This window comes from Eptatretus burgeri, chromosome 5 (genome assembly GCF_056783735.1).
Source record: "Eptatretus burgeri isolate ZD-2024b chromosome 5, Ebu_testis_v1, whole genome shotgun sequence".
Lineage (NCBI taxonomy): Eukaryota > Metazoa > Chordata > Myxini > Myxiniformes > Myxinidae > Eptatretus > Eptatretus burgeri.
This window is the reverse complement of record NC_140965.1, coordinates 83,732,599-83,743,336: the sequence shown is the minus strand read 5'-3', so window position 1 is coordinate 83,743,336 and position 10,738 is coordinate 83,732,599. Positions and strand designations below refer to the sequence as shown.

The 10,738-nt window shown below is 46.0% G+C and overlaps 1 protein-coding gene across 3 annotated transcripts in view; it reads left to right on the top strand.

The window, feature by feature from the left end:
• LOC147026858 (TNFAIP3-interacting protein 3-like) overlaps positions 1-10,738 on the top strand; it is a 66,651-nt gene that overhangs the window by 26,796 nt on the left and 29,117 nt on the right. The window contains exon 1 of one of the 3 annotated variants that reach the window (XM_085882711.1): positions 59-434. The exons of 1 other annotated variant lie outside the window; for it this stretch is intronic. In XM_085882711.1, coding sequence (XP_085738837.1) covers positions 387-434 — 48 coding nt within the window. In that variant the 5' untranslated portion in view covers positions 59-386. Of the gene's footprint in view, positions 1-58; positions 435-893; positions 1,001-10,738 lie in introns of those variants that run through there. One more of the 3 variants, XM_085882712.1, reaches the window with a different exon arrangement.

Below are 10,738 nucleotides of genomic sequence, written 5' to 3'. Positions count from 1 at the left end.
ACGTCGCGGTCACGCGGGTGTGACGCACGGACGTCACGGTCACGCGGGTGTCCACGCGGCCTCGTCACGAGTGACGCGAAACCGATGAGCGGGAATTCCGCGCTCGTCACGCGACCAGGTCGCGTGGAACGCATGGCTTCGCGTGAAGAGCGCGTTGAGGGTTTTGAGGGAGATTAGATCGAGGGTGACCAACGAACGGTCGTGTCGTTTGTGTCCTCAAACCGAACATTTCCTTTAAATCCTTCAGATTGTCGTTATACTGGGAATTGGGGGGTACGTTGGAGTCCGATTGTGACGTACAAGCGGACACAGCTTGAGTTTGTGTGAAGAACATATCAAGCAGACATCTAAGTGATAGAACCGCTCAGGTTTTGCTGCTGTGGACGATGGAGCAGAGACGAGCGAGACAGAGACTTCGGTCTGACACTGAATGGGTAAGCAGTCATGTTGTGCAACACTTTTTTGTGGGAGGTGTATAAGCTCAGCGTTGGTTCCTATTCTGGATAACGTGTGTGTCCGTATTTCTTCATCATTAGCCCCAATTATTTGCACCTTGTGGGTTCGACTGAGGAGCATTCTTCGGCCCAAGTCATTCACGAACTGGCTAGCCAGCTTGGCCTAACTTTGGAGGGGCGATTGTAATTCGTTGAGAGTGCCGGCGATAGCTCGTCGACTCTTCACGAAGAATACTGTGGGATCTCTAAGGTGCACCAACTAATGAGAGTATCCGAGATTCGCGGATTAACGTCTATCCAAGGGTGTGTGTGTGTGTGCGTGTGCGTGTGTGCGTGTGCGTGTGCGTGTGCGTGTGCGTGTGCGTGTGCGCGCGCTTGTGTGTGTATAATATAATGTGTGTAAATAATTATCTCCATATCCTATGCGGGTTTCAGAATGTGGGACAGAGTCCTCCCAGGGCTCAAAGTATCCGCCTCCGTTTCGTTGAGGGATCACGACTCATGGACAGAGCTGTGAAGTTTTCTTGTTACCTCGGCCACCGCAGGTGAAGGACGTTATGTTTTCATGTCTGTCTGTCGGTTTGTTTGTTGGGTAGTCGATCCAGTAGAAAAAAAAAATTTTGAGATTTTTTTTTCTACCCTTATTATCAGTATTTCCGTCGATATGTTTGTCTGTCTGTCTGTTGGCTGCTCGCTCTCGACTCTAGAGCACCCTTATTCTGGACATTTCCATCTGTCTGTCTGTCCATGAAACTTTGGTCAAGCCCAGGGGCTAAACCACTCAACCGATTCCAATGAAATTTGGTAGGTAGGACCAATATTTCTGGGAATCGTGTGCTTTCGAATATGGGACCCCGGGCCCAAGCAACGGCCCTTTAAAATGGTCAAAAAAATCGAAAATAAAAAATAAAAAAGTCGAAAAATCGAAGCTTAGAGTTCCGTGCACAATCGACCTCGCTCCCTTCATGCCAATTTGCAGCCCTAACAAAAAATATTTGTAGGAGGAGATAGGTTTTGGGCGAATACATGTCGAACATTTCAGAAACGGTTAATTGCGAATATCTCTAAGAGAAAGAGTCTGATTTTGATGAAACTTGGGTGAAATGTGTACAATGTGGCTAGCATGTACACAAAAATGAATGGTTGCTATGCACACCTCCATCGCTTAGCAACAGATAAAATTCTTTATCGTGCATCGTACACTTATTGTGGACTGTACAAAAAAACCAATACCTCCGAAACTGGACCTCCGAGGGACCTGTTTTTTTGTGCCCAAGGAGAATGTCTTACAGCATCATATAAAAAAATTAAATTGATGCTTTCTGCACTCAATTGAATCTCATTCCTTCCCATCATGGACTGACATGTGGCGCTGCTCAGCTGGATCATGTACTGATTCCTGAACAATATACAAATTACGAAAATCTCCGATACATGCAGACTCTAACTTTCACTAATTTGTACTCTGATCATCGCGCCGATCATTCGATTGTCAAAGAATGAAATTGATAGCATGTACATGAATATCGGCTAGTATGTGTCTGTATGTGTGTCTGTTTGGTCCAGTGCTCCGTTAATACAATGGTGATTTCGATGAAACTTGGTTGGTAGGTTCATACCATGACCTAGTTGTGTGCAAATGAGAACCGTTGCTATGGACCCATCCGTTGCTAGGCAACAGACCTTTGAAATTTTCAAAAAAATCTCAAAAATTAATTTTTTCGAAAATCAAAAATCGGGCCAAGAGCGACTGTGGGCAGTATATTTAGCCATATTGTCAAAAATTTCCAGCCGGATCCTATGAAAACTGTCGGAGAAGATAGACTTTGAATGAACCCTGGTCAAAAACAATAAAAAAACGAAGTTCGTTATGTCTCAGAGACTATGAGTCAGATATACATGAAACTGGTATAGTAGGTTCATGGTATATCCTAGTTATGTGTGAGAAAGAACCGTTGCTATGGACCCCTCCGTTGCCAAGCAACGGCCGAAAAACCTCTAAATGTGGGTGTTTTTTTCGTAAAATACTGTTACGAATTCGCGCCCGCCGGCGTGCGATCGGCCACATACCTTGAATGGCGGCCGCCTCGCCCACCGGAATGGACAATTCAGTCGTGACCCTCCGGAAACTATCGCCCGGAGCCAGTCATGGGTGGGGGTTTAACCTCACCACGATCGTGCTAATTGCCCACCCGTGCAGGACAGGGTTGCTCGCCAAATTCAACCTACCTAAGTACCTGTGCGAGTGGTCGACCGGGCGATCGTACCACGCCACAGGCCGACTCCGGACACGAACCGCTTAAGCGGTTCGTTCCGTATTACAGGGATAACCGAGCGGAGTTATCGTCGGCCTTGACGGTTCCGATTAATAACCGGGCGTTTTAAACCCACTACGAACCCCTTACGTGATGCAAGATGGAGATTCAATAAAAGGAAAGACGAAGCGAAGTGGGAAAACAGTTCAACAAGCAGCACTCTATTCACACACACAGACACAAAGCAAGCACGTCTATTACAGCAAAGGAAAAATGCACATAAAACAAAAGAAACAAAAGCAAGAGCGACGCAGAGTTGATACCGAATAAGACTTGCACACGGCAACACTTACACAGTTCTACTTTATGGACTGGCGCCACCCACAGACATTTACACAAAACCCCAAAAGAAAAGGAAGTCGCGACTTCCCTGGGCACGTCGAGTCCTTTTCCCGCGCGTAGCTCGCGTCGTCCGCCCGACAACTTGGACGGGGCTCTTGGGGGAACGGACGGGGCTCGTTTGGCGCTACTTCCCGCGCTCGTGCACGGGGATCGCCGAACAGGGCAGGAACCACGAGCTCGCGACCCGAACCAGAAGACTCACTTCGAACTCCACACAACTCCGAACCAACCGAGCAACCAACCAAAAAACCCCCGAACCAACTCGTTTGTCCCTTTTTGTAGGGGCCGGCTCCGCCCATTCGCCCCGCCACGTTTTCGGCTCCACCCCCCTTCGAGAAGATTCTCGAAAAGGGGCGTTCCCTCACCCCGACCGCCTCACGCTGTTCATCCACCAATTGGCGGCGAGCTGCCCTTCCCCCTTCCTTCACACCAAGCATGGGGAAAAATGACGGGAAAAGTACACAAGCATCGTTGGTGGTTTTTGTTCTTTCGCAGAGATCGTGACCGCATGGTGCTTATTGAATGGAAAGTGGCGAAGATGTGGCAGCGTAGGTGGTGGAGGTGGCGTGGTTGTAGTGTGGTTGGCGCTGTGGTGGGGATGGCGTGGTTGTTGAGATGCTGTTTGTTTGAAATAAAAGATAGAACAGAAAAATGGCTAACTCAAAGCATCGCAGCCCGGATGGATCACATAAATTCCCTCTATACAACGGGTTTGGGCTAACTACACATGGACTTGTCGATATATCTCACCTGAGGACTCTTTATGGTGTAATGCGAATTTCCACAACCGTAACAATACCATCTGCAGCATTAACCCTTGAAGCTAGAATCATGAATTTTCTTGTGCTTAATCCTCATGTCATTCCCCATCGAACGGGCCCATCATGTCAGGTTCTATTGGGAAGTCGACTACCCATGTCCGCCTACCGGCTTGTTTGTCTGTTTGTGTGCAGGATATCTCCAAAAGTTGTTGACGGATTCGGACAAAACTTGGTGGACAGGTTGGGCATGTGACGAGGACGAATTGATTCGATTTTGGTGAAGATCCGGATCCCGATATGGATACGAGAATTATTTAATTTTTAAAGTGATTCTTCACCATTGAGAGATTGGGCCAAAAACGATATATTTATTGGGCCTGATGTGTTCCATTTAGTCCATCAGCCTGACCAGATGTTGGTATCACCTGGGGTGACAAATTCTCACTATGGTTTTTTGAAAGTCTCATATCCATAGATAAAAAAAATCTTTGAAAGCAATCCAGGACTCACAGCTTGGTGGTAGTAATCACTTTTTAGAGACGGACATCCGAGTCTAATCTCAGGGACAAGATTTTGGGGTAGGGGAAATATAAAGTTGAATAACTTTGCAAGCAATGGTGATATAGTGACATACGACTGCTCAAAATGTTGGAAATCTGTTCCTCTATACGTTGGTATCTGTAATATGCTAATGCGGTAATAATGTAGGTCACCAGAGGTCAAAAGGTCACGAAATTTGAACCCTACCTTAAAATCTGACCACCTGTCAGAAAACTCACTGCAGATATCATACCAATCAGACTTTCTTAACCAAAATGGGTTCACATGAAAGACAAGAAGTACCCAAGTCGATTATAAGTCTCACAAAGTGGACTTTATTTTTATTTCAACTGGGATACAGAAAGGTTTTGACGCATTTTTTAAATTGGCCTTTTTTCTGCTAAAAACATGCAAAATTGTATGAAGTTGGACTTAGCATGTTTTGACAAATAACCACTCCAAATGCTAATTGCCATGTCCTACATGTATTTGGGCATTGGTTAAGCTACATTTTGATGTAATTAGGTCACCAGAAGTCAAAAGGAAGGTCAACGTGAGGTCAAATTTAAAATGCAAACCTCAATCACAGAACATGCAATTAAAATGTCACTGAATGAATATTAATGTGGGATTAGATCATTCATATGCCATATGAATGTGAGAGGCATACATCTGTCTGGGGCCTCCTTTACAACACCGCATTTATGGTAATGGTGGTCCGCTTTATGGTGCATAGAGGAACGTCGGCCGGATGTTGCGCGTCATCTTACGGCGCATGGAGGACCGTTGTCGTATTTTGCTGAATGATTCCACACTTCAGCCGGCTACAAATTGCAAACACTTTCATTGTGGTAAATTATATGACTGCTCCTGTAAATAGGACAAATCTCAAGCAAGATAATTGTCAATGATTGTCTAATTATTGCAGTCATAGGCCGAGAATAGGGCAAGTGGTGTGCTTCTTTCACATTCAAGTCCCTTGCAATTTTGCAGATAGATTGAAAGAATGCCTAATGTTGAATGAGAACGAAAACATGAAAAAATGAGAACATTCTCTTTAGCTATAACCTCGCTATTTCAATTTCAGTGCAGTCATGGAGGGTGGCAGCACTGACATCAACACCAGACATTCTGACAGCCGTGAGCAAGAAACTTCATTGCCAGTGAAGCTGACTTGATCGGCATGTATATTCGATTGTGATGACGAAGACACCAAATTAAATTCACTGAAGGACCGGGAATCATGGGAATGTCTTTTGAGAGCAGCAGAGATCTGGAATCATGCCAGCATTCTCAGGATTGCCACAATGTTAACTGCAGGCAATGAGGTGCCACAGATTCTCTACCACAGAAACAGTTGGAATTGGTTTACGTTGAAGAGGGACCTGGATGCTATTGAAAAGGGTACAGCAGCCAAGGACATTACAGTTCAGACCCTGACAGATAGGAAGCAATATCAAAGGAGATCATCATCGATGACCTCGACATCATCAAGGGTTTATCAACCTGCATGCATCTTCTGTATGAAAAGCAGCAAATATATCAGCAAAAGTAACTCAAGAGAAACCATGGTAGAATGTGTTGATTTGCATTCAGACCAAGCTGTCAGACAGGCAGCGGTGGATAAGTGACACCGGAATGATTGTGATGGTCTTGAGAGACTTAGTTGCGTCGGTGCTGAGGGACATTACCATCCCTCCTGCTATTGTCTCTCTACTAAGCCTACAAAGATGCCACAATTTTGCATGTTTTTAGTGGAAAAAGGCTATTTTTTTAAATGCGGCAAAACCGCTCTGTATCACAACTTAAATAATAATAAAGTCCACTTTGTTAGACTTATCATCGACTTGGGTTCACATGAAAGACAAGTACTACCCATTTCGGTTAAGAAAGTCTCATTGGCATGATATCTGCAGTGAGTTTTCTGACAGGTGGTCAGATTTTTAGGCAGGGTCCTAATTTCGTGACCTTTTGACTTATGGTGACCTACATAATTAATTCATTAGCATATAACAGATACCAATGCATAGAGAATTAGGTTACCAACATTTTGAGTGGTCATATGTCACTATATGATCATTGCTTGCAAAGTTATTCAACTTTATATTTTCCATACCCCAAAGCCTGGTCCCTCATATTGGACTCGGGTGTCCGTCTTTAAAAAGTGATTACCACCACTAAGCTGTGAGTCCCGGATTGCTTTCAAAGATTTTTTTTCATCGATGCATATTGGACTTTCAAAAAAGCAGAGTGAGAATTTGCCACCCCAGGTGGTAAGTACCAATTGATGAAATTTGGGGGTCTGACTCATGGACTAATTTGATCAGGCATTGCGCAGCGGTGGTATGCACTCTACCAAGTGCCCTTCTAATATCTCAAAGTTTTTTTCCGAGGGCTCTTTTCAGGATAGTCAACGAGCCATGGACAGCTTCCAACTGTAGTTCCTTTGTAGTAATTTCAACCAGTGATGGTTTGTCGGATCTCCGTGAGGTTCTCCTTTATCATTCCCGTTACTCCAACTATCACTGGTACAATTTTGGCATTCTTCAGCTTCCAAGATCTTTTCACTTCATTTTTGAAATCTTGATATTTGGTCATTTTCTTGATTTCTCCATTGTTTGGTCAAGATCGCTGGATAATGACACCTCAATTAGCAATGCCGTCTTTTGTTTTTTTTGTACCTCAGTACTATGTCGGGTCACAATGCTTTGTTTTCCATGTTCATGCTCGATGGGCTCATCAGGTCGTACATGAATGAGCATTACAACCTTGTTTTCAATGATCACTTTTGGTTCATGTTTCCATCAGTGATGTAGGACTCGAGTCCACTTTTTTAGGGACTCGCACTCGCACTCAACTCTTCAGGACTTAGACTCGGACTCGGCCCGATTCCGGTTTGGATTCAGGGAAAAATTAGGGTACTGCACAGTAAAACATTTAGGGTATAGTAGAAATAGAAAGTGTACAGTAAAAATTTTAGTGTACAGTAGTAAGAACCACACGTACAGTAACCAGGCCTAATTGGTTTCCCATGAAAACGCTCGTACCATGCAACCGTGAAGAAGGTGATTATAGAGGATTAACGGACAGGATTAGACAACCCTGCACAGAGGAAAATGAACCGACTGATGTTCCAGATTTTTGGAGATATTAAACGCGGACGTCGTACCTTCGTGTAATGGGACGGGATCCAAAACGCATTCTTTTCTTTCAAAGAGCACGTTTAATGATTCGCTGAATCACTTTAAACCTAAACACTAAATGGCTTAACTTTAAATGTTATCAACGCTGTAGTTTTAAGTGCTGCACAGAAATATGGTACATTTTTTGGTGTGTGTGTGTGTGTGTGTGTGTGTGTGTGTGTGTGTGTGTGTGTGTGTGTGTGTGTGTGTGTGTGTGTGTGTGTGTGTGTGTGTGTGTCCTCAACTCCAAAACCATGAAACCCAGCAGCCTGAAACTTTGCATACATACTAAGGGAACTCCAAGGAAATGCATGAGTGAAAATTGTTTTGGTTAATTAATACACCCATTTTGAAGATAATTCACAGGTTTATTTAATTGTATCCTTTATCAGGTGCGTCCACGACCACCTCACTCTCTATGGGGTCTTAAGGCGTATCCTTGGTTTACTTGCTGGGGTTTGAAGCCGTCCTTTTTTTTTTTTGGATTACTCAACCATGCCTTGACTTGGAACAGGCTACAACGATTTCTTAATGATAAAGCACTTTTTTCCACTTTCCTCAATCATATTATCCATACCTATGAATCTCTGGATGCAATGCAATGCTTATAAACACCTGGCGATGCCAGTATTCGTGGCTTTATTTCATTTCCGCACATGCCATAACCTCAAATCTTTTAAACGAAGCTGTTTTACAAAATTTAAACTCCAGAATTGAATTTAGCAGCAGTTCTGACTGCTGAAAAAGTGTTAATTTGTCCAATTCGGAGATATTTGATATCTTCATACCTATGAATCACTGAATACATTGCAATGCTTATAAACGCAAGGACACACCAGCGTTCGTGGCTTTATTTCATTTCTGCACATGCCATTACCTCTAGAATCTCATAAACTAAGCTGAATTACAAAATTTAAACTCCAGAATTGAACTTAGCAGCAGTTCCGACTGCCAAAAAAAAAGTGGTCATTTCTCTAATCTGGACAGGTCAGGTCAGGTATGGGAGCATGTGCCAGAACAGCACGTCGCTGCGTCCACTTTCCGCCGGTACTCCAGGGGCCTCCGTCTGGCCATCCCCCAGGCAGATGCCAGGCCCATCCCTATCTCCTTGAGATGATGGTCAACCTGTTGCAACCATGAGGAACGTGGTCGACCCACTGGCCTCCTTCACTCATGAGACTCCCTCGCTGAGAGAATCTGGTGAGCAGGATCAGAGTCAGGAAAACGAGCCACATGTCCATACAGCCGCAACTGACGCTCACGGACTATGCAGGTAACAAATCTCATCCGAGTCTCTCTCAGCAACCGCTCGTTGGACACAAAATCCGACCAGCGATAGCGAAGGATTCTCCGAAGAGACCTGGTACCAAAGGAATTAAGTCTCCGTCTCAGATCCTTGGTCAGAGTCCAAGTCTCGCACCCATAGAGCAAGAATGGAAGTACCAAGGACCTGAAGACTCGGACTTTCGTCCTCCCGCACAGGTACCGGCAGCGCCACACGCCATGATCCAGTGAATCCATGACTCCCCAGGCCCGACCCAGACGTCTATTGACCTCTGACTCGCAGCCAGCAGAGACATGAATATCACTGCCAAGGTAAGTGAATCTCTCCACGACCTCAACATCCTCACCACAAACAGACACAGACAGGACAGCAGCATCCAAGATGTCACCGAAAGCCTGGATCTTAGTTTTGACCCAAGAAACCCGTAATCCCAACGGCTCTGACTCCTCATTCAGCACCTCGAGGGCCCCCAAGAGGATGTCTAAAGTCTCCGCAAAGATGACTGCATCATCTGCAAAGTCGAGGTCCGAGATCTTGACATTCCCAAATGACGCACCGCAACTTGATCTCTCCGACATCCTCCCTAGAATCCAGTCCATACAAGTGCTGAAAAGTGTGGGGGCAAGTACACATCCCTGACGAACTCCAGTAACAACTGGAAATAAGTCAGAGATGGTACCACCACACTTCACAGCACTCTCAGTACCAGAGTAGAGTTCAGACATCAGATCGATCAGTTTTGGTGGCACCCCACGAAGACCAAGAATCCTCCAGAGGACATCCCGATTCACTGAATCGAACGCTTTACAGAGATCAACATAGGCTGCAAGCAGCCCCTGCCGAAACTCTCGTCTGCGTTCGGTGAGGACACGAAGTGCAAGGATACGGTCAATCGTTGACCTCTTTGGTGTAAAGCCTGACTGCTCTGGACGCTGGTGCTCAAGCAGATGGTGGCGAACCCTATCGAGAATTATCCGAGCAAAGACCTTGCCCGGCACTGAGAGCAGCGTCACCCCTCGGTAGTTGTTGCAGTCTTGGCGATCACCCTTCCCTTTCCAGAAAGGGACAACAAGGCCCCTCTTCCAGTCAGTTGGGATGATGCCTGTGTTCCAGGCAGAGCACAAAACTGCATGCAACGACACGAGTGCAGCATTTCCACCAGCCTTGAGAAGTTCGGCATGGATGCCACAGATCCCTGGAGCTTTGCCCCGTTTCAACTGGTTCACCGCAGCCCGTGGTTCCACAAGCGTAGGTGGACCACAGTTGATTCGAGGGTCAGCAACAGGGATTGTAACACCCTTGACGTCCAACTCGACAGTTGGGGGATCAGCCTGGTACAACCGCTCAAAGTAACCGGCCCAGCGGGCCTTCACTTCAGACTCCTCTGTCAAGAGCCTACCACTCTCTGCTCGAACTGTAGTGCTCCGAGGGATGGGCTTGGATGAACGTAATGAGCGAATTCCCCTGTAAGCGGGACGAGAATCACCTATCCACAGGTGATGCTCTACCCCCTCACAGATTCCTCGCACATAGGCCTCCTTGTCCACCCTCAGTGCACGTACAGTTTTACGCCTCAGCTCCCTGAACAGCTCAGCTCTGCCATTCAGCCTGGCCCTGCGACTCTGGCCAATGGTATCCAGTGTCCCTTGAGAGACAAAATTCTTCTTTGCCCTGCGGTGAGCTCCAAGGCATCCACCGGCAACATCAAGGACGGTGGTCTTGAAGGCACTCCACAACTCTTCAGGACCCCCCAAAGCACCCAGACCCCCCAAGTGTCCACTCAGCCTGTTCGCAAACTCCTCAGCGACTCTCTCATCCCTGAGCTTGGCAACATCCAGCCTCGGCTGGGATGGTACCA